The sequence below is a fragment of the Thunnus albacares genome, chromosome 9 (genome assembly GCF_914725855.1).
Source record: "Thunnus albacares chromosome 9, fThuAlb1.1, whole genome shotgun sequence".
NCBI classification, from domain to species: Eukaryota; Metazoa; Chordata; class Actinopteri; order Scombriformes; family Scombridae; genus Thunnus; species Thunnus albacares.
In genome coordinates this window covers 29,463,586-29,490,051 of record NC_058114.1, presented here as the reverse complement: position 1 = coordinate 29,490,051, position 26,466 = coordinate 29,463,586, and the positions used below count along the sequence as shown (strand labels likewise).

Genomic DNA, 26,466 nt, shown 5'->3' with positions numbered 1-26,466 from the left:
GAACGGTTTAAGAACCCGTCACAATAACTCAGTAGAGTATTCTTGAATATATTTTAAAATATAACATTTACATATTTTGTCATTATGGGCACTAATGAACTAACTTTATTTGAATCTGTGTCCCATTTCATTCCTTGCACAATGGTAAATTTTTAGGTAAAACACATGTTAATAAATAGCTTACTTCAAACAATCTTTTTTTTTTTTTAATTATTGGTATCTATACACACTACATCCATTCCAACCCTAGGAACAACAGGTGGTACATTTACAGTGGTGTTGATCTCTGTACATTGTCTTTTTTGCCTGTAACAATAAATAATTTAATAGATTAAACATATTAAGCAGAATTTTCTCCTGTAAATTACGCTGTATATACATTGTATATGAACACATGTTCATATGTGCTTGCATTGTTCTATAACACATTTCTCTCATCTTTCATTTTTATCTAAGTTACCTAATTCTATTTTTATTTCTAAATTTCAATTATATTGTACTGAAAACAAATTCCTTGTACTAATGTGTTTGGTGAATAAATATTGAAATTCTTCATTTAATGTAGGATTGCGTTGCAGGCACAATCTCTTAAATTTCAGGGGGAAATGATGTGGTGTACCAAAATAGCTCTTCTTCACTTAGTAACTTTCAAAACTTTTGTCATAGACACTTCAAACCCACTTTAGTTTTTCATCTGTGCCTCATGTACACATAATAATAGACTAATCTTCTTTAGCATATTAATCCTCACCAGCCAGCAGGTAATGTCTTATCCCACAACACAGTTGAGAATAGGACAGAGTGCCTTTCAGATATCAAATGATACAACAGATAGAATTAGCTTTTTTTTAAGCAAAGGTTGTGTCAGTTCAGCACTTTTGCTTTCACTACACTGCATAACTAGGCCAATCAAACAAACAATGACAAAAGGCTAAAACCAGTCTTTGTCCAACTCTTTCAATCTTTTTGTCTTTACAGTGGTAGATTTTTGTACTGTTAGGACTTTGTACTGAGAAATCCAATCTAAGAAATGACATTTACAAATAAATCCATTTTTATTAGTCAAAAACATAAAAATACTGTTAATACAAATACATCTTTTGACATATGCTGCAGACTTCTTTTGTATGCCAAGAGCCGAAAAACCAGACCAGTATGACACAATCCTTTATGTTTAATGCACTTTAAAATGAGTCTTTCTATAATACACATTTTTTTAATCAAGGTATTACATGTACTTATGTAAGCTATATCCGTTTTTTTGTATTTCCTCTGCTGCGGTCATGAGAACTAACAGTCTCTTGTACAAAATAAAATATTTTATCAGGGCAACATAAAATACATATAGAGCATTGGGCTACTGGCTGAGATTTAAGTTAGGTCAAGAGATGAAGGTCAGTCTATGTAGCAGTGACAGGAAATATGCTTAAAAGAAATATTTCACATTCTGGGAAAATATGCTTATTTGCTTTCTTACCAAGAGGTAGATGAGAAGATCAATACCACTGTCATGCCTGTATACTAAAAATGAAGCTATGGCTAGGAGACAGTTAGCTTAGCTTAGCATAAAGACTAGAAGCAGAGGGAAACAGCTTGCCTGGCTCTGTCCAAAGCTTAAAAAAATCCACAACCACCTCTAAAGCTCCCTAATTAAAAGCCCCAAGGAAGTGACTGTACCTGGCCAAGAAATCAAGGATGCAACTCCCAGTAAAATAGCAACTTGGTGTTTTTATATTTAGTTTTTTTATGGATTAAATAAACAAGATACAAGATGTTAAAGGTACCCGGGGGAGTTCCTGAATTGTGATTAGCGGTGGAGCAAGTTTTTTTTATGAGTGGTTCCCATTTTGTTTGTCTTATGCATGTGTGTGAGTGACTTAATACATGTTCCTGACAGTGGTTTGACACTATTCCACTGATCCACAGGTGGCTGTAATGTGTAACAAAACACAGCAATGTGCCAACAAAGGCAGGGAAGAAGAAGACTGCAAGCTAGTAAACATGGATGTAAACAATGCAGGATTTAAATTACTTTTAAAAATAGACTTTGCAAATGTTTGATGAGGTTGCATTCAACACTTTAGTTACACATCAAGGATACAAACAGTGTATTTTGATGAGTAACACTCAATGTGAACATAACTTTTGTTTGTTTACAAGAAAACTCCACAGGGGGCTATAATTAGTGAGCTTCAGTGGTGATGGAAAATGGATTTCTTTTGCTTTTGGAGAGAGCCAAGCTAGCTTTTTCCCCTGCTTCCAGTCTTTTTGCCAAGCTAAGCTAAGCTAAGCTATGCTATGCTAATCATCTGTTGGCTCTAGCTTCAAACATAACTGTCAGATATGTGATTGATATTAATCTTCTCAGCTAACTCTTGATAAGAGAGCAGATAAGTGCATTTCCCAAAATGTTGAACTATTCCTTTAAGAATGTATTGTGGTCAAATAATATGACATAAGTTAATAACAACAGAACATCACCCCTGTCATTACGTGCAGTCACACTCTATGTGACAGTATATGAAAAGTAATTTTTCCCTCCGAAAGGAAAACTTTAAAAAAATAATAATTCTGAACAAAAATTTTCTTATCAGTAATACATACATGTGATTATGAGTTAATACAAAATAAATGCTCTGAATGGGTAGACAGAATAAACAGCAGGCACTGTGGCTACAATAAGGCATCTCACTCAGCCTTCATTTGGTCCCTGACATCTGAAGGCAGAGTTTCAAACAATGTGTCTTCCACTGAAAGGCCACTGCGCTTCAAAGCACGACAGCAACCAAGCTCTTGTGGCAGGACCTCAAAGTGGTTGCCTTTGAGCTCCAAGTGTGTCAGATGAACTAGGTAGGAAATCTTTGGTGACAAGATGGACAGCGAATTCTTGCCAAGCTTTAGTGTTTTGAGCTTCTTGCAAAAGAAGAGCTCATCGGGCAGATTTTCAATTTTGTTACAGGTGACAGAGAAATATTGTAAACTCTGAAGAACTCCAATTTCTGGAGGGATGAATCGGATGTCATTGTTGGACATGTCCAGGTAGCGCAGCTTGTTGCACAAGAACAGGTGCGAAGGCAATATCTCGATCTTGTTGTGGCTGAAGTAGAGGCGCTCTAGGCTGCCGAGCTTTTTGATATGCTCTGGGATATACATGACGCCATTGTACCAAAGTTTAAGGCAAGTAAGTTTTCGAAGATGCTGGAAGCTGATTATCTCCTCTATAGAGCGAAGGTTGTTTTCTTTCAGGTCAAGCTCCTGCAGGTTCGTGAGGCTGAAGATTGCATGTGGAATACGTTCCAGATCACAGCGTACTAGCTCCAGCTCTGTCAGATTGGTCATCTTTTTCAGGTTGTTGAGCATTACTAGCTTAGTGCCATCATTGTGTAAGTACAGCCGCTGCAGATGGCTGGAAACATCCACTATAGACTGTGGTATCTTGGTCAAATTACTCTTGAGGGAGAGAGTTTTCAAACACTTCATCTCCCGCAATGACTCAAGAACTATATTCTTGGAGGCATCAGGGCATAGTGATCCGGTGAGACAGAGCTCCTCTAAGTTTCGCAGGCCGTACATCCAGTTCGGAAATTCTCTGCTATCATCAAACTTCACGCGAAGCACTTTAAGGTTCTCTTTGAGGAAGGAGGTAGCTGTTGTGTGCAACTTTAAAGAGCATTGGTAAAGAGACAGCTCCTGAAGGTCTTCCAGCTGAGAGATTGAGGCAGGGATGGTGACATTGTTGATGATTTCGAGCTTGAGCGACTGGAGCTCTGTCAACTCAAAGACAGTGTCCGGTAACCCAGGGAGCATGAACAGCTGAAGTTCAAGTCTGTTGTTGGCATTAGTCTGGAGTCGCTGACGCAATTTGTCTGCAGTCCAATCGTGGTTTAGGTTGAGCTGTTTCAGTTTGTTTTCACTGACCTCGGATAGAAAAACTGCAAATCTTTTTGAATACAGTGGGTCATACTGATCAATCATGTGTAGCATGAAAGCAAAGTCATTCTTGACGTCCGGGATGTCATTGATGCCTGTTTCTTGCCGCACATACTCAAAGGAGTATTCTTTCAGTGAACGGTAAAACAGCCAGTAGGAGGTATAAAGGCTCGTAAATCCATAGACAGCAACTAAACACAGGTAACAGTAAGAAAGCTTGGAAAACAGATGAGCCATGGTGTGATTACATTGAAAGTCTTTATAGCCTGTCATGTTCTGTATCTCAACTTCACAAAGTACTCTATTCCTCACTTGATTCACTAGAGCACTATTATACCCAATGATCAAGAGGAATTTAAACACCTTGAAAACTGTCTGGCGAACATACATGATATAGAGGATGTCTCCCTCCTCAACATGCAAACGGAACTTCTTTACTTTTTCAAAAAGAGCTTTAGCTTGTTCCCCCTCTTTTTTATCAAGAGCACTTGCTGATGGCTTGTCAACTACAATCTTTTCCGGAATAGACCGGAGGGACTGTGTCTTTTCCAAACTGCCTTCCCCAGGAGACACAGCAATGTTGGATCTAGAAGTGCCACTCTTTTTATGGTCTTTTTCTTCAGGATTTTCCCCAGAAACCTCTGATAAAGCTCGTGTGGTCCACGGAGAGTCAAAGCACTTGCCAAGCATGGAGATAAAATGCTCTATTTTAGAGCTCGAGCCAGGAAATTTGAACCAGAAGTTGCTACACACCATGAAAACTAGAGTGTGTATAAGAACCAAATAAGGAAAGTACTTGGCATACCAATGCAGAGCCATCTCATAACACATCTGATTTATGAAACTGTACTGTTGAAGATCCAGGTTGGTTTTCAGGCCCTTCATTTCTCTTGGTACGGCTGAAGTATTGGGTGGTAGGTGTAACAATGACGTCGCTTCCACTTCACTTGTGTTCACTGATGTTCTCTGAGGAAGGCATATGATTTTGTCTTGCATTACCTAAAACAAAATGTGAAAAAAGAGAGAGATTAGCATAATTACTTAAAAGAGATGTTCAGACATTCAGAGACAACAATCAGTGTTTATATGCACTTGAGTTACTGGGATACAGTCAGGTTTCTCCAGTAAACTGATTTGTAAATGTCATGAAAACAACAAGGGATTAGGCCACGTTTAGTCCGACAATAACTCTGCTTGAAGCCGGCGCATCATTCAATGAAACCACTCTAACGATGCAGCAGTGGTGCCAGTGCAAAGGTTGAGCCTGGCTCAACTTTTGCCAGAACGCAGTGCGCCTTAACCAGCAAAACGCTGTGTTGGCCAATCAAATATATCCAAAATGTGCATTCCTGGTAGATCACTTTGTAACATGAACGTTGTATTTCTACTGTTAACCTCACAATTGATAGATGAATGGTAAATGGTCTGCATTTATATATCACCTTCCTAGTCTTCTGACCACTCAAAGTGCTTTTACACTACATGCCACATTCACCCATTCGCACACACATTCATACATTGATGGCAGAGGTTGCCATGCAAGGTCCCAACCTGCTCATCAGGAGGAGTTCCTAATCATTTATACACACACTCACACACCGATGGCACAGCCTTCAGGAGCAATTTGGGGTTCAGTATCTTGTCCAAAGACACTTTGACATGCAGACTAGAGGAGCTGGGGATCAAACCACCGATCTTCAGATTAGTGGATGACTCGCTCTACCTTTGAGCCATAGCCACCCACATGATAACTTTCCAGAGAAGTGAAATCCTTCTTCATGTTATTAAACGCTGTCCAGTGTTTTGGCATCTGATAATTCTTCAAACTCATGGATCTACTACTCAAACTGGACTTCCTGGATCATTAAAATAGTTCCATTAAAGGTCAAACTAAAACCGAAACTAACACAAAGTAGCCTCTAGAAGTCTAAATCCATTTTCCCCCACTGAACATTTGACTATATGCTGCTCTGTAAGAGCTCTGTCCTTCTCTGACTGCATCATCAGTCCTACAATACATACAAACACACACACACGCAAAATAAAAAAAAATCAGGAAGCCGCATATTGCAACAGGTAAAATTAGTAAGCCATGCTTTCAAAATAGGTTCAGGGGCAGGAGAGCAATCTGTTTATTGACCAGCTGCATGTATAATAACCAATTTATTACTGTACAGTGAATGTAACAACATTCTGTGATTATCTGCATAACCTGATTACTCTGAGTGCATATACTGTAAACATACTGAATATGTTGTCATCAGTAAACAACAATTGCCTGTTTATTTTGTAATGTTAACAGCTAAAAACAGCTGCCTCACAGTACAAGGCAAATAACAGGAAATGGGCACTTTAACTCAATGGTGGCAGGCCTGAAGGAGAAACAATTCATGCACTCTGTTTAGCTGCCTGATACTCAGGACATTATACTGTGATATGACAATATAAAGCAAAATACATTGATGAACAGTGAGTACAAAATGAAGCAAAGGCAAATGACATTAAACTATAGTAAGGGCAATGCAGTTATGCTGCAGCAGATCACAGATTAAAATGCAAAGTCAGGTCTGCTGAGGCCTCTGAAGAGCTGATCTGCAGAGTTTTACAAACTATGTCTCTCTGAATTTCTCCCTCTTACTCTAAATGCAGGGATTATTGTGTCAGGCCATGAAGTAATTCCACAGAATGGCATGTTGATAGTGCTCTGACGTATTATGTAAACTTGGCTACATAATTAATTGTCCATTGAATTTACTTATAAGATCCATGTCAAACAATGTTATTCTGTGGGTAGGAAACAATGGCTTTGGTCCCACCCAGATAAAATATCCTGTTAATAGGTTTCTCGAAATGTTTTGGTATAATATCCTGAATTTACACTACAGAGCTGTAGAGCAGCCAAAAACCCTGGTCCACACGGAGAAAGAAGTCAAGTGTCAGGCCACTGGAGTTTGGAATCTTATGTTTACTAAAAGGGGCTGGGTGGGTAAATGTTTCCACTGGTAAACTCCTGATGGGCTGAATGCTTCCTTTGCTGCACACAGTCCAGGCTGTAAAAGCAGGGAATTAGTGGTTCTGGGCTGCGGCCAATGGTAGGCAGGGCAGTAATGTTCCATCAGTGAGCGTATGGGCTTCCTCAAGTGAATTAAATTACTCTAGACTTGATGAAAAAATAGTAGAGCAGCTGATTTTATCTCATAAACATGTTGCAGTTCAAACTCATGTTACATTAGCATGCGTTACAGTTCTCCTTATTTCTCAAAGAGACGCTGAAGAGTGGACACAGAAACATTGTAAACCATTACAAAACATTATGAACAGAGCAGTGTTACTGACCTGAAGAGTGCATCCAAAGACACCAATCATGAGCATGATAACAGACAGATAGTCGGTGAACACATCCCACCACGGCTTCAGGACTCTGAACGCTGGCTGCTGCTCAGAGAACTGCCGGAATTCCATCACAGGAATCATGATGCCTGTTACAACAAAATGGAAAATTAGGCCACATGTTTAGCGGAATTATTTAGCCATTGAGGGATGAAATCATGACATTTGTATTTAATGCAATCTATTCTAGTGTCAAATCTATTATATTCTAGTGCCTTAAAGCTGCACTAATTGATATTTTTATATGAACACTGGGTCAAACGTTTGTGTGTAATGTGAAAGGTGTCACTCATACAGACAGACCCACATAAAAATATCATCCAACTCTGTAGTTTCCCTCAGCTCTAAGGAGCGTGTTTCAGCTCATTGTTTTGGTTTATAGCTCACATAACCTTTCTCCCTGCTCTAAATAGCGTCATTTCCACCAGCAGCAGGCAGCTGTTTATAGTGAAAAAGCTCTGATAAACCCACTCACCCATACACCCACTGCCCAGAACCAAATGACAGACAAAGTTAGCAACTAGCCGGTGAACATATTGGAGCATTAAGCAGCTAGTGCCAGATATTTGCCTCGGAAGTTGATGAAGGCCAAAACAGAGCTAAAAGGAGAGTGACTATTGGCCAGAGACATGACTAATGAATGCTAATGTTACTTTATGTGTGCTCATTGTGTATATAAGAAACCATTTGCTAACATGTTCGCCACATCATCTTCAAAGTGATAATATGTCTAAAAGATTTCTATAAACCAAACCTACGTACATCAAAACACTTACAGTAACAGTTAGATTCCCAGTTTATCTCATACCTGAGCTCATACATCATAAGTATAAATATGGACATACAGTACATGCATCTTTTACACTTAGCCTACAGTACCCTTAGACTACAAGACAAAGCACCAAATCACCATTCCCTTTCTGAAAGGTCGAGATTGCAGATACAATTATCCAAAAGGAGCTTCCTTTGCAGGGTGTCTAGGGTCACTCTTAGGTCTCCATCGTGTCAGACTCATGACGGACAGTTTTAAAAAAAAAAAAACAGATAAAAATCAATGCAGCAGAAACAGAGATATCTTTTTTATTCCATGCATTCCTCTTCCTCGTCAAACCTGGCACCTACATTACCTACAATGCAATTCAACCGCCAATAGCTCAGTCAGAGATTCAAGTCTGTTATGCTAGTAGTGGCTAATGCAGCCTCCAGCCACTAGCTTCAAGAGAAGAGGAGTAGGTTACAAAGGTCTAGTAACCTCACTTCTGTCTATCTCCAAACACCCAGATTTTTATTCCATTTTATTTCTCTAATTTCAAACTTGTAGTCTTCCGCCCCAACTGACGCTGAGTCAAGTGACATCACTTGAGGCACTTTATCAGGTTCACGCGGCTCCGTCTGGAGCCAAGAAAGGCTTTATACAACTTTTATTATTACAGCCCAAAACCTGTAAAATCAGTGAAGTTCCTCTTGTTATGTATTCTAATGACTTTGGTTAACCTGACTGTTCCTCTAGCTCAACAACTATTGGATGGATTGCCATGACTTTGGTACACACATTCATGTCCCCCTCAGGATGAATTGTAATAACATTGGTGATCCCTCAACTTTTCATCTAGCACCATTATCATTATCAAAATTTGAATTTGTCCAGTACTTTGGTTTATGACCTAATACCTGCAAAACAAAAGACATTCCCAACATGCTAAACATTATAAAGATTATACTATAGGCTACCTGCTAAACATCACCATGTAAACATGTGAGCTGTGAACCCTGAAGAGAAAATACAGAATCTCCATGTCTCTACAAAGTGCACCGCTCCTCTTTACTGGAGCTCCAACATTATACAAATGCACCTTACAAATGTAATTATTTAAAAGCCAGTGCCTGCAAAAGGCTAAATGAATTGCTCATTTGGTAGAGCTTGTGACAGTTGTTTAGACATTAACGTCATAGTCCAAGAAGTCCACTTATGTGTAAAGAAGCTTCACACCTTGTTATTAATGAAGCACGCTGACTGACAAAATTAAATCAAACCAGATCTTCCAGCTATTAATCTCTTCAGAGAGACTGTAACAAACCTTTGACTTTGTTAACAGCAGTAAGATTCCTGATGTTGCTTTCTACTCCCTCTTGCTGTGGTCACCTTCTGTAAAGTGCTTACTACAGCGGCATGTATAATGTTTCCAGTATCTGTCAGGCAGTAGGCTGCAGCGTCATTCAAACTGAAAAAAATCTACTCACTGAACATTCTGTATAAGCACTGGTGATTTTTGTAGTGAAACATCTCAGTGTGGAAATAATTTACCATGTCTAAATAAACCTATGTTGTTAACATGTTAGTGGAAAAAATGAAAATTACAGAAAAGTAAAAAAGACAACATAGCAGCATGGTAAAACATCTCGAAACTCTCCACATGCTAACACATGCTGTGTGTCTAAAAGTGTAAGCTGGTATAATGAATAATCTAAAAGGTGCCAGACCATAATATACAGTGTTTTATCATGTGCAGTTCCACAGTTGTCAATAGCTGAATTCCTCTACACTCAAACGTGAGTTCATTATTCATGAATTTAACTGTAGATATTGTTGAATAGGCTACTAAAAGCCGAGGGATTTTTAAGGAGATCCTATTTTTGATAGTTCAATTACGTTTTTTGCACAATTCTTCCATACCAGTGTCATAACAACAGGAAGGACGGAGAGAAACTGTTTACATTGAACTGTCTACTGATGGTTGACTTTAAAGGGTCGGTTCGGACAAAGTACAAAACAACATTTTTCTCACTTAGCTCCAGTTGTCACTAGTCATGTAGATTGCTGAGGTTTTGAGATATCTTTCTCAGTGGAATTTTGCTGTGAAAAATGTTTTGTAAATTTTAAAAAATTTCAACAGAAACATCTGTCTTTAGAAATGACATCCCTATTACTCTGGATAATCTGTAGCTGTGGACAATTTACACTGGAACCATGACCGTGAGTTCTGCTGTGGTGTAAAGTAAGGTACAATTTTGAGGTATTTTGTTCTTGACTTGAGTATTCCAACTTTTTGTACTACTTTATACTTCTATTCCACTACATTGCAGAGTGTAATGTTGTACTTCTTATTCCCCTACATTTATCTGGCAGCTATAGTTCCTTTACAGATTAAGATTGAAACATGTCATCATTTTATAACAGAGGTTTCCAACTATTTTTGCACTGTTGTTGTTTTTGTCGACAATTTCGTGACCTCTCAGCAACACTCAGGTAGTGTCCTCACACAGAGTTCATGTACTGCTCAATGCTGAAAGGTGGTGATGACTGGTTACCTTGTGATCTGATCAAAATCTGTATATTGTTGTTGGGGGTGTTATTACCTGTAAGAATATCCTATAAAGTTATGTAATAATTTTTCTATTTTTTTTAATCATATATATCAAATCACATATTTGCTCATGGCCCTTTGCCAAATTTCCCAAGGCCCAGTACCAGTCTGCAGGCCAGGGGTTGGGAAGCTCTGGCTTGTAAAATCTGTAGTTGAGACTACCCAATGCTACCTTCAACCAGCTTTTCATGTAGCACCATCCTCATTAAAATGCTGCTTATGTGGTAATGCATGGAGGTAAAATGAATAGTCAACTAATCAATTAATTGATCTAAAGACAATTCATGCAGCTATTTTGATAATTGATCAATTGTTTAAGTCACTTTTCAAGCAAAAACACCAGACATTCACTGGTTCTCCAAATGACAGCTGGTTGGACAAAACAAGATTTTGAAGACATCATCTTGGACTCCAGAAAACTGATAGACAATTTTCACTATTTTCTGACATTCTACAGACTAAATGTTTAATTGAGAAAATAATCAGAAGATTCATCAATAATGAAAATCATCATTCGTAGCAGCCATCATCAGTAATAATAATCCAACAATACAATGCTATTCAGCGCTATGTGTACTTTTACTTCTTATACTTTAAGTACACTTAGATGATATATCTGAACTAAATAACATTTTCAGTGCAGATAAATGATCTGAATACTTCTTCCACCACTGGTGTTCTGTGGATTGTCCAGCGTTACAGGGTTATTAATTATGGAAAGAGATGTTGCTATTGAATTCTTTAGAACTAATTTTTCAATGCTGTAACACAAACACTGTATTAACTTGAGGGTAGAGATTTCAGACACAGATATCTTAAAACTATTTGCCGGGCTAGTAGGAGGTGAGAAATAACAGTCTGAATAACACAACCCTTTAAAAAATATAATAATAGGATGCATTAATGTAAAAAATAAAATAAATAAAACAGAGAAAAGTGGTTTAAAGAGGCTTTTGAGCCAGTATCTGAAGCCTACAGTTTGTATTAAGCACTTGGAAAAATCCTGTGTGTTCCACTGGATGAGTCAGCCATTGAGTTGAGCTGACCGGGCCATATCCTTGTCCCTTCCTGACAGGAAATTTGTCTGAATCCCAGATATCCAAAAACAGACATGTTTGGAACACACCCAGCCCCAGGCGCACAGAAAGTCAAGTCTCGTTAAGGATATAGAAAAAAAACTACCCGCATTGCAGAAATGTTATTAATGAGGCACACTTTTGCAGACTTTATTGTAAAACGGAAGCTCAAGTAAAAAGTGCTAATGCGGTCAGAAGAGGTGTGATTCATCCTGTGATCAGCACAAACCATCAATTAAGTCATCTGGTTAGAGGCTTCAGTTCTCCCTTTTAAATATTGAGGGTAAATTTAGGGATGCCACGGCTGAGAGTTGAACGCTTTGAAGGCGACTTTAAGGCTCCTCTACGTGTTAATATATTAATATACACGTATTCACGGATGACTGTGTATATAGAAGGTAAACTAACGGTGATCTCAGCGTAAAATAGTTGCTGAGACGCTCCGCTGACTGCATATTACGCTATTGTGCTCTATACGCCGGACCAATATGCTCTCTATAATGTCAAGATCATAACAGTGATTTACCTTCTTTAGATGAGAGCAGGAGTTGGAAGATCAGTCGGTTTTCATGCGGTGAGATTTCGGATCATGATGTGCGGAGGTCCTTCTTCTCTGACCGTCAACCTTCCTGGATCTCCGGCCAGACCATGCAGGCATGTACTGTACGCCAGCGGGGCGTGGACTTCTGAAGAAACCCGAGCACAGACTTTATTGTTGTGATCTATGTTGTTTATGAGACAGCTGAGGGGGAGGCCAAAACTGCAGCTGTACCCGGCTAATAATACTAACAGAAACAACATCGACAATATCTTTCATTTATGCTTAATTAATAATTTAGGATTTGCCTTTTCAACATAGTGAACAGGGCCGTAGCCAGGATTTTAAAAACACTGAGGTCATGAGTTCTAGCCCCACCGGTGGGGGTGGGCGGGGGGGGGGGGGGGGGGGGGGGGGGGGGGCATGCCCCCCCCAGAGAACATTTTTGAAGGCGACTTTAATGCATTTTGAGAATAACAATGATCACTTAGGAAATGGATTTCATCTAGTCTTTGTATGGATCTGTCAGGCTGAAATATTATTGAGGCACTGGGGGAAATGATATAAATGCGGTAGTCCTTGGCGTTTGACCAGGGTTTGAAGTCCTCAGATTAACAAGCCTAGGGCCCCAATCAGACAGAGCGCTTTTTAAAGGTTGCAAAACATGAGATGCACCATATTGCCTTTTTTATTGAAGCCTACAATTTTAAAATGAGCAGCTTACTGCATCTTTTTTAAATTGTTGCTAAGCAACCACCATTACCTGTCCTTAGCCTAACTGTTATTTTGCTGTGAAGTAATTCTCAAATCATCCGATTGAACAATGGGAAAAAACGCCAATGACATTGGGCGCTTTTCTGCTCTGAGTTGAAGTTTTTTCAACTCGAGGCGTTCAGGGCACTTCAGCAAAAAATGTGAGGTGCATAGAGCGGAAAAGCAGTGAGCAAATAACTTCACTTATTGAAAACAATAACCAAAAGCTGCACCAGGCTGCTAAAAAGCGCTCGGTCTTATCGGGGCCTAAACAAGCTGTTCAGAATCATTGCCCTTGGTGATGTCACAGTGGGGACACAAGCAATGAATTAGCATTGATTAATCAGTTAGCTTAGCTTTTCGGAACCAAGAACACTGCTTACCTCTTGGGCGTGGAGTAGCCAGGCAGGGACAGAAATAATTCATTTTAAATTTGATGCTTGCAACATCAATACAAGGAAAGAAAGAGGTGCTGGGAAATTTTTGACTTGGAAAATTACAATTACAAACTACAAACAAAATTTCTTTGCAACAAAAATTACTAACATGTTCCACAGATTCAAGGAAGTTGTATAAAACTGTTGAAAAGATACATAAGCCTAATATGTCTGATTTAAGAGGTATTTCTCATTATTGATCAATGTTCGCATTATTGATACATGAAGGCACAGCATTAGAAAACAAAAGGAATTAGGAAATCTCGTCATTATAAAATCTTTAGCAACACAGTGACACAGAAGAGACTGACTTCTCTCTCATACATGCGAACATATTTATTGTGGACATACTGATGCGATCCTTCATCACCATGAACCTCACGCAAGGCCCAGCAAGGGCTACTTTTGAAGTAGATGATAACAGACAGCGTGACTGCAGCAAGGTAGGCTAATTGTTTCTTCAAAGCTCCAGAAAAAGCTTGTAATCGATTCTGTGTGCAAAAGTTTGGACATGTCATGTTTTGAAAGCATATAGATTAATAGTTTGTGAGCTCAGATCTTGCTCAGTTGCTGCTTCTGTTCATGTGGTGTAGTTACTTGTTTTGAGTGTGTAGGTCAGGTGGAATACAGTCTATGGAGGGCTGTAACCAGGCTGTAGCCATGCCTATCATTCATGGCACTGACCAATCTTGCTTAGATAGGCAGGCTGTATAACCAGAGTGCCCCTCCTTATTATTGACATTCAATATTGTTGTTAAATGATCTAAGAGGATTTACGTCATCCATATTACCAACACCATATTGGTAAGGCCAATATGGTGTTGTAGTAGTAGTGATCTTGTAGTAGCTAAGTGTTGCATGTATGCAGGTTACAGCGCCCCTGCCCACAAAGTGAATAGAATGACAGGACCATACTGTATGTGCACAACTTGTTCTATGTATGTCACATAACGTAACAAGTTACGCATGCAAGATGATGCCATCCTTTGTTCACAACACACCATACAACTAAGTACTTTAGCAATTCATCACTTTAACATTTCACGAAATATATATATATATTTAAGAAAATTTAAATGACCCAGAAGAAATACCGACGACATGACCTCAGTGTCCTCAATGTTAGCTACGGGTTAAAACTTTTACCCAGTTTGGCTCTATATAGCACCAATACAACTTTGGGTCAACTTAACCCTGTAACAATCTGTTATTTTGACCCAAGCTTTAGCTAAAAACTTTCACAACTGTATTGTTTATTGTAGAAAACAATTTGCACATGACATTCAAAAGATACACAAGTTATTAACAATCAATAACATACGTGTGAGTTTAAAAAGAGTAGAGTAGATTATAACAAGCTTTAGTTTGGGTAAATAACCCAACAGTAAAATTAAAAAACACATCAATAAAACTGGGTCAAAACAAACTTTACCCAAACTGAGTCAAATTGTAACTCAGTGATTTTTAGTGTGTAAAAACACTCCATTACAAGAAAATGTCCTTTATTCAAAACCTTACTCAAGTATAAGCACAGAATTATGAACAAGTTCAACAAATTTTGGAATTGCACTCATTTGGAAAATCACGAGAAAGCAAATAAGTGTGTATAAGTGTTGATTTGGACTGCCGCAGTAGGTCGAAGTGGAGCTTGTTTTAACTACTTTACAAACAGTTTAGGTAGTTTAGTCCAGTGGTTCCCAACCTGGGGGTCAAGCCCCTCCTGTGGGTCACAAGATAAATGTTGGGGGTCATGAGATGTTTAGGGAGGACAGGACAGAAGAAAAAAACTAATTCTGTTACACACATTTAAAGCTGCAATTAACAATTTGCTGATCAACAGAAAATTAACCACAACTATTTTGATAATTGACATTTTAAAAATAAAACTTTTATAAAAAGACATCTGAAACGTGACAAATAAACATTGCTTTTTATAAGGCGTCACAAGCTGAAAAGGTTGGCAGCCACTGGTTTGATCTCAGGAATTGAATTGTATTCAATAATCTCATCCTATTGTTTTTTTAATAGAAAATCTCAATCTGAAAAGTAACCAGTAACTATTATACACTCACCAAGTGCTTTATTAGGAACAACTAATCTAATGCAATCCAATACAACAGCTCTGCCATAAATTCTACTTTTCCAAACTTATACAGTTTCAGTTTTTGTTGATATTGTCACAAAGGTGTAGCAGGAGTAGTCTATCCTTTTTAAGCTTTGAAAAGGCCCTACATTGTGCAATTATGTTAGTTGCTTTCTTTTGCCCTTAGCCTACTATTGCCAAAAAGTGTTTGTATATTTCTAAATGTATGAATTTACAATAACCAATAGGCGGTGCTATAGGTTTACTTCAAGATTGAGTAAAATAATAGTGGTGTTATACAAAATAACCAATAGGTGGTGCTAGGTGCTGAATGAAGAGAGCGAGTGGTGCTGGTAGGGACAAAACCGTGAATCAGAGTAATAAAACGTTATTTTCTGAATGTTTCACAGTGGTTACATTCTAAAGCACAAATTAACACACCCACTCACTGCTCTGCATGTGTGTGTGTGTGTGTGTGTTGGTCAAACCGACACAGCAGAGGATCAGCACAAAGCAGCACTCTGTACACAGCAGAGGAGAGAGAAGGAGAAGCAGGACCAACACTGAATCAAATAAAAACACAGCAATGTAACCTGGTCACTATGTACTGACCTCACACCCTGCACGCTGTTATTGGCTGGGGGCTACACACCCACTGCTCAAAAGTTGACGCCCAGAAGAGTCCTGGACACAGCAAAAATAATAAGAAAATACATGCAGGGGTCAGTCTTTGTAGATAAACACAGTGCCACACACTTCTAGTGGGTCATAAGTGATGAATGACAGGGATTACTTTTGTATGAGTCTATACATTGTTTTCTAGAAAAATCCTGCATAGTATACCTTTAAGAGCAGTAGCCTATATCCTCCCAAACAGATATCTGGTGTTGTCCGACAGCACCGCCACAGCAACAACTTTGTTGGCATTTCATGGGCCTATCACAGTCACTCACTCAGGTCGGTTTGTTTAGAAAGGCATCCTTCAAAACCTGTTTGGCATCTTGCAATCGTGGCATCTCGCTGGCAGATGCCAAACAGATACCTCTGTGTTGGTATGTCTGGCAGCTGCTGGTGCCACCATAAGTGACAAAAATAGGAAACATATCACAATCATTCAGGTCAGTATTTTACCTTAGCATCCTTCAAAACATGCCTGGCATCTGTCGGAACAGCAGCACAAACTGCGACAGGCAACACACAATTCTGTGTATAGTATATAGTCTACATTTTATTTTACTTTTACAACTTATTTAGTGTATAGATTGTTCTCAATTTTAATAGCTCTTTTATAAATTTGTTTTAACTGACTTTATTGTAATTTGAGCCCGGACAGGTACCTAAGGCATTTCACTGCGCATATGATCTTTGCCTGGTTTTGACATTATAAATGTATCAGTGGACCTCCGGTGATAGTAACAGTGAGTAAGAATGAAACTGGCCTTGCTGGATAGAAACACAAAAAACAAAGGAAGTGACTTATCTGAGTCATAATTCCTAAACCTACAGAGCTTTGTCGAAGATGCGTGACATCACTGCACAGATGGCCCATCCGGTGCGGGACAGTGCTGCCTTCACGCTTACTACGTAGAAAGCAACACACATCGTTCCGTCATGTGACTGCGGTGTTGTTTAATGTACTAGGATGAAACAACATATAAGCCTAGTCTCGAAGACTTTCCCAGTTCTGCAGCAGAATGGGTCCTTGTTGTGCGTCATATATACGATTTAAACTGATTATCATCTTCATACACAAATATTTAAGCAAATGCTAAAGAAGAAATACACATAAGACAAGCCAATACAAACCAGTCATCTGGGAAACACTGAATTAAAGTCGCTTGCAGTCGTATTTTGACATCTATCACTGAAAATGCATGCCCTGTTTGCTTCTTCTGTTCATGTCCCTTGTCTGTAGCCTACATTTAAACGTTGCCAATTTCCGACAGCTTTAAAGGCAGCAGCACTGTGTGCAGTTTATGACGCCTTTCGAGGGTCGACTCAGACCGTGCAGCGACAACAACACTCCTCCTCCTGACCGCCGTGTGCCGACAAGTAAGTTGTGACTGCTGACCTGATAGCTGAACTTCTGGACAAGTACATGGAGCGTTTTTGTTAAAGAAGGTTGTAGCAGAAAATCAGCTAACAGTACAGCCTGTCTGTTTTGTAGCCACAGTTTATTTTTGCTACTGTTGGCTAAAGCTAACTAGAGGGTGTTAGCGTTAGATAGGATGTGTGCATTTTGGCAAACGATAGCACATAGTTTACTAACACAATTTTCCTGCGTGTATCTGCTTAGGGCGAATAGCAGGGGGTGACTCCGACAGTGTTTTCCTGATTTTTGAATCTTTCAGCAACAGATAATGGTATTGTTTTGTAGTAAAATGTGGCTGTACCTGTGTAAGGGTCAGGACCCAGCGCACTGACGCCATCTGCTGTACTGTAATTTTGCAGGATTAATCAAACTGACGAGGCATGAATACCAAAAATTCTGTGAATAATGTGCCATTACTACTCCCTAGAGCCCACTCTGTAAAGAAACGCAGCTTTGTTCTAACTTATGAGCAACATTTGAATGCAGTAAAGGCCAGAACTGCTTTTAAAACCTGAGATTACTGGCCTGCATGTGCATCTGTACCTCTTTTGACTTTTCTACTTCTAATTCTAACTAATTTTTTTGGCATTTGTTCTTTATAAATTACCTACATTTTCTGTTATTTGACTGATCGATTAATAGTTACTAATAGTTTCAGTCCTGTTTTGTTTCCCAGAGTCAATATGGAATTCATCCCACATGCAACTGACTAAAAAAGGTACAAATGTGTATCTACAGAATAATTATTCTGATATGAGTAGGCAGTGCCTTGTTTTTGTAGTTACATCGCCTGATTCACTAACTAGTAATGCTTTATAAAGTCTTTGGATCAAGGTACACCTGTTAATCAGTTTTAAACTGTCAGTCTGCTGTCTTTTCTCACTCTGTTTTTCATTTCTTCACTTTTTCCACAGCATGAGCATAGTGCGACAGATCCTGACTTGCTCAAGGTTTGCATGTCGTTCAGCTAACATAAACTGCAGAAGAACATTTTGTACTTCACAGGTATGTCCACTGTAGAAACCTTTGAAATGACTTATTAACTAGCTTGCTTTGTGATAAAGTGGTGGACAGGACTTTTGATATATTAGGCACTGTTACAAAATGGCCACAACAGCCAGAAAACCACTGACCAAAGTCCTGGTGTGTTAATGTCCAGTACCAGCCTTGAGTGGTTGATGATAATTTTACTTCACACTGCTTTTTGTACAAACAAGTAGCATCGCAAAAAGCAATAAACGTAATATAGCTGAGCAATGAATAAGACATTTAGTTAGGTCTAATGTGTCTTGGTTTTGTGTTGCAGCATATCATGACATCACGGCACACAAACGCGAAAAGAATTGAGGGACTGGACAAGAATGTCTGGTAAGTGAAAGAATAAAACATTCATCCTCTTGATCACAGACATCTGATCAGACTACCATTTTACACCATCGTCTGATCATGTGAACGTGATTTCTGATGTTGGATTAGGGATGTGCTGTACAAAATTTCCACACTACGATTATTGAAGCCAAAAATATCACAATATTCATTAAATTTTCCAGAAACACAACTATTAGTGCTGGAGTATAGTATGTTTGCCTGGATTTTATTAAACCTAACAAACACTGCACAGTGATCTGTAAATTGCAACTTTATTGGACTCTGCAAAATCATAACATAACAGACCCTTAGTTTAGAACAGTTGACTGAGAATGACTTTGAATGCAGCACAGTGTCTGACCCCAGAATGTTACTCATCCTTTCACGTTTTCATACATGCTGTGATTTATTTTGGGTGTTGATGGTTAAAATCATTTTTAAAATGAGAAAAGTCTGTAAATGCGCACAGAGAACATAATAGCAATGGACTGTGGCACAGTTATATTGGGCTCTTATAAGCCACTATCACCATCAGCGCCTCTCCACACTACCTCCACTGCACCATTTATGTAGCACAGTTGCACAAGATGATTGATATATTTGAATATATATTGATTCTATATATTCCATCATGCCTCTTCCTTTATAATGGATTACTAATAAGCAAGGAGAGATGTGGTGTGATGGATGTAATGTCTTGATATAATGAGTATAGCTCCAAGGGAGTCTTTTTTGGTGCATGGTTGTAATGGAATGAATAGCTATCAGTTAAAGATAATAAACAAAGTAACAGGCTTAGATGAAGCATTACAAGAGGAAACCAATTTTTTTTTTTTTTCTTATTTATTATTAGGTGTTTCCATAACCTTTTTTGGCCTTTTTGCTAAAAATATGCCCTTTTCGTCAGATACATACAGTAATCTCATTGCAGACCGCTGTTTGACTGTTTACTGACTGTTTACTGACTGTTTATTTTTACTGTTAATTCAGGGTGGCGTTTACTTCAGTGGCAGCTGACCCATCCATTGTTAACCTGGGCCAAGGCTATCCAGACATCCCTCCACCTTCTTACATCAAGGAGGCACTAGTGGAGGCTGCATCAGTGGACAGGATGAACCAGTACACCAGAGGCTTTGTAAGACTCATTGACTGTTGCACCACTCACTTGTGGTCGACTACTGTGAAAAGGAAACTCATTCTGACACCCAGCTTTATGGTAGTGAAGATTAAGACTTTTAAGGTGCTACCATTTTGCTCCTCCATAAGCAAGTACTGAGCTTGCTTACTGCACTATAAAACATACAATCTTTAGTGCCGCAACTAGTAAGCTGTCATTTTGAATAGATGAAGTGTTTAACTCTGATTTGGACAATATTTAAAGAAATGTTATTTAAATAGTCAAAATAGCAGTTGATCATTTGGTGATTGGCTGATCTCCCAGTCTGATTTTGTGATGCAGAAGATATGAACTGTTGTTATCTTGTGTCCACCAACCACTGAGCTCTATTGTGCTTTCTGTCTCTGTCTTGTTGAAATATTTGCTATGCTAGAAATCCACGTACTTTATTTTACTGTAACTTACATCGTTTGTTGATACAATAGGGTCATCCATCTTTGGTGAAGGCCCTTTCTCAGGTTTATGGGAAGGTCTATGGACGTCAGATTGACCCCCTCAAAGAAATCTTGGTCACAGTAGGCGGTTATGGTTCCTTATTCAGCACCATGCAGGGACTGGTGGAAGAGGGAGACGAGGTATGGACATTGTTTTCACTTGCTGGGTCATACTAAGGTGTTTCCCATACACGTGCTTCCAACATTAACCATATTCATTCTCTTTAGGTCATCATAATAGAACCTTTCTTCGATTGCTATGTGCCCATGGTACGAATGGCGGGGGCCAAGCCTGTGTTGATACCGTTACGCCTTGTAAGTTTTAACTAAAGCCAGTGATGTTTGTCATATATGTTCTTTAACAGTATAAACAGTATTTACTACATCTAAAACACTGGCTTGAAGATGGTGGATTTCTTCTGCAATATTTTTAGAAAGCTGGAAAGAAGAACATCACAAGTGCTGACTGGTTTCTTGACCCAGATGAGCTTTCCAGTAAATTCAACTCTAAGACAAAGGCCATCATTATCAACACCCCCAACAACCCTATTGGGAAGGTATGTACAGTATATATTACTCATATTGACTGAGAAATGTAACAAACTTACATTTCCATACAGTTGAATGCACCAGTTAGGAAGTGTTGTTAACAGCTTCGATCATCTCCCTGCAGGTTTTCACCAGAGATGAGCTGCAGATGATTGCTGACCTTTGTATTAAACATGACACTCTGTGCTTTAGTGATGAGGTTTATGAGTGGCTCATCTACAGGGGCCACCAGCATATCAAAATTGGTATGTTTTGAACTTACTTGTCAACAACATACTTGTTTGTATGGTAAGGTTAGACTACTATAGGACTTTTGTAAACAAAAAACCATGCCCTGAATAGCATTCAAAGTATTTAGTTAGTATGTACAGTATGTTTCAATAAGAATCTAAGTATGTATTGAGGAGTGCTTTCAAAAGAACTTCCACCCTGACCTGAGCAAAGAATACATTGAATCTTTCTGACAACTTAAAGAAACTTGTTACTGGCCTTCAAAAATCACTTGGATCTCAGTCTCAGCTACACTTTGAATTCCACAGAGCTTTTAATGTTTTTTTTTCTTTCAATGTAGCCACTCTGCCTGGCATGTGGGATAGAACAGTTACTATCAGCAGTGCAGGAAAAACATTTAGTGTTACTGGATGGAAGGTAAGGAATCTGTGCATTTGAAACACTATTTCCAACAGTCAACCATCAGTTCTTGCACATCTAGTAATTGAACGTTGTGTTTCCCAGCTTGGCTGGTCTGTAGGACCTGAGCACTTGATAAAGCATCTTCAGACCGTCATGCAGAATACTCTGTACACCTGCCCAACACCTTTACAGGCAAGTCTGCAAAACTTTTACATATGCTCCTTGAAATCCATAAGAGAAAGCCAAAATAATAGTTTTTACTGTTGAGACTTGTCCGTGTCTGTTTGTCGTCAGGAGGCTGTGGCACAAGGTTTGCTCCTGAACTACAAGCTGATGGGTCAGCCCGAGTGCTACTTCTCCTCACTGGCAGAAGAACTTGAGGGGAAGAGGGACCGCATGGCTGCCATCCTTAGGGAGGCTGGTATGTCTCCAATCATCCCGGAGGGGGGCTACTTCATGCTCGTGGATGTCACGGCTCTCAGTGAGTTACTGCACTTTTAAACTGGTGTTGCTTGCAAGTAATGCGGGCATCTACAGAGTGGTACCGTGTGTTGGATTAAACTTTGTTTATTTTTCAGTTTGTTATATGCTTCATAGAAATGAATTGAACTATTGGTACAAGAAATTATATGCAAGGCCATGCTAGTGGCTCTGTGAGGCTATACTTAGGTACAGTTGTGCTCTGAGCTAAGTGGTAACACCATAATGTTTACCATGCTCTTCATATTAGCTTTGCATTTTAGCATGCTTAGATTTGATAATTAGCACTAAACACAAGGTACAGCCGAGGTCATTAATCAAAATATTGGACAAATAACAGTTTTGACCTGGTGATGATACTAGATGAAATGCCAGGGATCACCAAAGATATTTGTAATCATTTTCTTGGACCATGGATATCTGAACCAAAGTTCATGGCAATCCATCCAACAATTGTTGGGACATTTCACCCAGAACCACAAATGTGAACCTCATGGTGTCACCAGAGGAAAAGTCAGAGGATCTCCAAAATCATCAGAATTCATCTTCCATCAGTGGAAAACTACAATCCATCAATTAGTTGATGAGATATTTCGGTGTTGACCAAAGTCGTAGACTGACCATCCCTTACAGAATTTTGTGAAACAGACTTATAATTAAGTAACTTTTAATGTACATTATAACTTAATATTTAAAAGGGCAAAACTCAGAGACATTTTCTCTGTTTCAAGAGAGATTACCATTAGACATATCTGTGTATTTGAATATACCCTTACTATTAATTAATTTATTTTTTTTCATTGCTTTATGTTAATAAATAGGAGAGGTGATTTGATTAAAACTTGTTTATTAAATTTGAGACTTGAAACCTAATAAATCCTGTAAATTTACAATCTTGGAACTGGATCAGCAGTGGAACTGGCTATCAAAACCCCACCCTACAAATGAATATTCACCATTGCTTTGTGTCCATTGTAGATCAGGATCTGTCACATATGGTTGATGAAGCCTACGACTACAAGTTTGTAAAGTGGATGATTAAAGAAAAGGTAATTAATTGAGTTCTTCAGTTTTGGTCCCTACAGTACGATTTTTAATACTAACATAAGAACTCACATTGCAGCCATTCAGTTTTTACTTTTTTATTCCTGTTCTTGATAATAATATATTTGACATAGAAACTGGCTGCCATACCAGTCACAGCGTTTGTTGGAGATGAGTCCAAGAAGCAGTTTGAGAAGTATATCCGCCTTTGCTTCATTAAGGTAAACAGACAACTGTCTGATTGCTACAAGGCAGAAATACAACAAAATCATCCAATAAAGATACAGTTCTTCTCTTTTTCTTGAGGAAAACATAACCTTGTATTGTCTTTCTCTTAACAGCAAGATAGTACTCTCGATGCAGCAGAGAACATCTTGAAAAACTGGAATAAGATTTAATGGGATGTGGTGTCAAGACTTCAGGTCATTTTCAGGAAAGAGGAACCCGCTCTCTCATCATACTGAGGAAACAGGAGTAGACGGTTACATGCTGCACAAACTGGCAATACAGAGTCAAACTAGATAGTTGTAAAATTATGTGCCAACACTTTAACCTGTATCCTGTTTTAAAGGAGATGATATTTAAGTCAACATGACGGAAATGAATCCTTTTGACTAATGAAAGGTGTGATGTGAGATAACTAGTGAGATTAGTTTTTTTATCCATTGTCCCACAGTGGATATACTGTAAACGATCCCGTATTCATTCCTATTTTCATACGTTATTGTTTGATTCAATATTTTTCATTATTTGCATAGGGGTTAACATTAGAGACACAACAGATACAGAAAGTAATCAAGGAATTGTTTTGACTTGAACCATTCTGCTTTAATTGTTCTAATTTCAGTTTTCAATAAAATGTTTTCAATTCCAGATAGTGTTGAGCCTCTGTGATATGTAGACATACAGATTACCAAATCTAAATATAAATGCAGATGGTAGCTGCTGCTTGCACTTTGAACTCAATACTTCCTTCTCATTTTTCACTAACTGCCGTTTGATACATGTGGATTATTTTATTAATGCCAATACCACAACAAAGGACTGTGATCAACAAAATATGTAAAATTACGTCATGATTTGAACATGGCACTTTATTTGTGCTGACACCTCATATATAGGTTTCTAGTATAATCAGTTTGTCACAGTTATTCTAACGCCTTAAATAGGCCTGTTCCATAGACTGGCTTATACACACACCACAGACTGGTAGGTGTGTTCATGGCACAATATAGCGTATTGATACAGCTGGACAACATGGCTAAATATTATTTTGATATAAATCGTGATTAAAAATGGCTTTATAAAAAGATTTTTCTAATCAGATCAATGATTGAGACTGGTAAGCACTTATTAAATGCTATCAGGTTTATGAAATGTGCCAACTTCACTATAATATTATTAACTATAGTGAAAGATCTGTGATTGATTGACTATTAAACGTGTTAAATAAATAATAAAAAATAAAAAAAATGAGTCCTGTCTATTTATTAATATCTTAATATTATTAAAACGGCGTGTTATTTACTTGAATGTTTGTGCATCGAAGTCCTGACTACAAATGGAAATTCACAGGTCCAGTAGGGGGCGCTGTGAAAACAAACAGGACCAACGACACTTTACCTGTGCACGTAAAATTCAATTGTGGGCGGGAAGCATGAATGGATAATAATAGCTGGAGAGGACGCCGCCGCTCAGCCTTGCAGCCAATTTTTCCCAGTGGCCACTCGCGGTATTGCAGCGAAAAATCTCCCTGCGGCCCAAAAAGGATTTTCCCCATAGACCACCATTGTAAAAGAGACGCCTGTAAAACTGTTGACAGGACCCCTCGAACTGCAAACAACGTCAATTATGACTCTTTCTATTATGAACTTTTGATCCATGGAGGTTTTATGTTTGTCAAACTTTCCTTGAGCCGAGAAAAGCGATTTAAAAATCCGTGACGTCATCACAATGTAAAGTCTATGGGCCGAGCGGGAGCTCGCGGGCGGGGCCAGCGGGGGAAACACTACTGCGCATATTCAGTGGGCCGCACAACGCGGAAGCTAGAATTTTTGTTCGGCGTATGCGCCAGGCGAGCAATTCCTGTATGACTGAAAAGGCGCCGTTTTTAGTCGGACATCCAGCTCTCATAATACATCCATGGCGGGAAGTCTGCAACGTTGGTATCGATTAGCCCAAATCATTGAAGAAGTAGTAGCATAAAAGTGCTGACAGAGTCCCTACAAGTGCCATAAACAAGTCAAACCAGGTAAGACAATGCTAACGTTAGCACATTTTAGCTAGTCACTAAGAAAAAAACAAACAAAAAAACAGGTAATATTCGGTGTTGGAATGAATTTAACGTGTACCCGTTTTGGTTGCCGGCTGTGTCCGGTCAAACATCATCTCAGGAGTAGTAAAAAGTGTTACTTTACTTTACAGCCGCTCAGAAACGAACCGCCATGTTACTGAAGACTCACAAACTAGCAGGTAAGTTAACATAGAGCAAAAACACATCATGGATTTAAAGTTTAATTGACACATTTAACCACCTTAAAGCTGTGTCTGTTTCAGACGATAAGTTGTAAGTGAGAATGGTTTCCACCTGGCGTACACAGTATAAACTTCTAGTTGACCTACATACATAACATGTGACCTGTTAAGATATTCGAGTAATCGTTTTGAGTGTTTTTGTTGTTGTTGTTGTTTGGCATTTTTTCTAATTCCAATTTTGTTAATGTGATTATTGTCTGGTTTCTTTAGTCCTCTATGACAATAAACTGGACTGTTGGTTGGGACATAACAAGGAATTTCAGGTTGCATCTCTGGCTTTGGGAAACAGTGATAGACATTTGTTTCCATTATCTGACATTTTATAGACCAAAAAACTAATCAATTAATCAAGAAAATAATCGTGTAATTGTTACTTGCAGCCCTAATATGAGTGACCACAGCACTAGTGACACACAGAAAACACACTGGACAGTGCTGAATAATAACAAACTAGAAACTAATTATCACTCAAAATGGCTACTCAAGAGAATTTGTATCAGAGAAATTTTGATACACCTTGATTTCAGGATAATATATACATACAGAAATTGCAATGCAAACCTCCCCCCAGCTGATACTGAT

The 26,466-nt window shown here is 38.6% G+C and overlaps 3 protein-coding genes across 8 annotated transcripts in view; 2 read left to right on the top strand and 1 right to left on the bottom strand.

Moving 5' to 3' along the window:
- Positions 1-1,156: 1,156 nt before the first annotated feature.
- lrrc8c (leucine rich repeat containing 8 VRAC subunit C) lies at positions 1,157-20,689 on the bottom strand. Of its 2 annotated transcripts, XM_044361299.1 has the most exons (6): positions 20,615-20,689; positions 16,416-16,637; positions 16,185-16,256; positions 12,288-12,447; positions 7,267-7,409; positions 1,157-4,929 (listed from the first exon to the last, which is right to left on the bottom strand). In XM_044361299.1, exons 5-6 carry the CDS (start codon positions 7,402-7,404, stop codon positions 2,689-2,691), a joined length of 2,379 nt encoding a protein of 792 aa, XP_044217234.1. In that variant the 5' UTR covers positions 7,405-7,409; positions 12,288-12,447; positions 16,185-16,256; positions 16,416-16,637; positions 20,615-20,689; the 3' UTR covers positions 1,157-2,688. The 2 variants fall into 2 exon arrangements, with proteins under 2 accessions (XP_044217234.1, XP_044217233.1); XM_044361298.1 differs by lacking the exon at positions 20,615-20,689 and having other exon boundaries at positions 16,416-17,439.
- On the top strand, positions 17,531-24,227 carry LOC122988734 (kynurenine--oxoglutarate transaminase 3-like). Of its 2 annotated transcripts, XM_044361300.1 has the most exons (15): positions 17,531-17,624; positions 18,341-18,382; positions 18,579-18,669; positions 18,971-19,032; positions 20,023-20,167; positions 20,635-20,784; positions 20,872-20,958; positions 21,078-21,200; positions 21,317-21,437; positions 21,764-21,840; positions 21,928-22,017; positions 22,120-22,306; positions 23,284-23,354; positions 23,484-23,570; positions 23,691-24,227. In XM_044361300.1, exons 3-15 carry the CDS (start codon positions 18,580-18,582, stop codon positions 23,745-23,747), a joined length of 1,347 nt encoding a protein of 448 aa, XP_044217235.1. In that variant the 5' UTR covers positions 17,531-17,624; positions 18,341-18,382; position 18,579; the 3' UTR covers positions 23,748-24,227. The 2 variants fall into 2 exon arrangements, with proteins under 2 accessions (XP_044217235.1, XP_044217236.1); XM_044361301.1 differs by lacking the exon at positions 18,341-18,382 and having other exon boundaries at positions 17,536-17,624.
- A 1,156-nt stretch (positions 24,228-25,383) lies between these two features.
- The window catches only part of LOC122988543, a 155,503-nt gene continuing 154,420 nt past the window's right edge, over positions 25,384-26,466 (top strand). For all 4 annotated transcript variants that reach the window (XM_044360916.1, XM_044360918.1, XM_044360914.1 and 1 more), the window contains exons 1-2: positions 25,384-25,600; positions 25,774-25,821. In XM_044360916.1, the coding sequence (XP_044216851.1) occupies positions 25,794-25,821 (28 nt within the window). In that variant the 5' untranslated portion in view covers positions 25,384-25,600; positions 25,774-25,793. The remainder of the gene's footprint in view (positions 25,601-25,773; positions 25,822-26,466) is intronic.

Bases quoted from the DNA above. Each gene is read 5' to 3' on its own strand.
- lrrc8c (XM_044361299.1), bottom strand. From the start codon at position 7,404: ATGATTCCTGTGATGGAATTCCGGCAGTTCTCTGAGCAGCAGCCAGCG. The intron at 4,930-7,266 runs GTCAGTAACACT...ATTTTGTTTTAG, and splicing joins TCTTTGGATGCACTCTTCAG to GTAATGCAAGACAAAATCAT.
- LOC122988734 (XM_044361300.1), top strand. From the start codon at position 18,580: ATGAGCATAGTGCGACAGATCCTGACTTGCTCAAGGTTTGCATGTCGT. The intron at 22,018-22,119 runs GCAAGTCTGCAA...GTTTGTCGTCAG, and splicing joins CCTGCCCAACACCTTTACAG to GAGGCTGTGGCACAAGGTTT. The intron at 23,571-23,690 runs GTAAACAGACAA...TTCTCTTAACAG, and splicing joins TCCGCCTTTGCTTCATTAAG to CAAGATAGTACTCTCGATGC.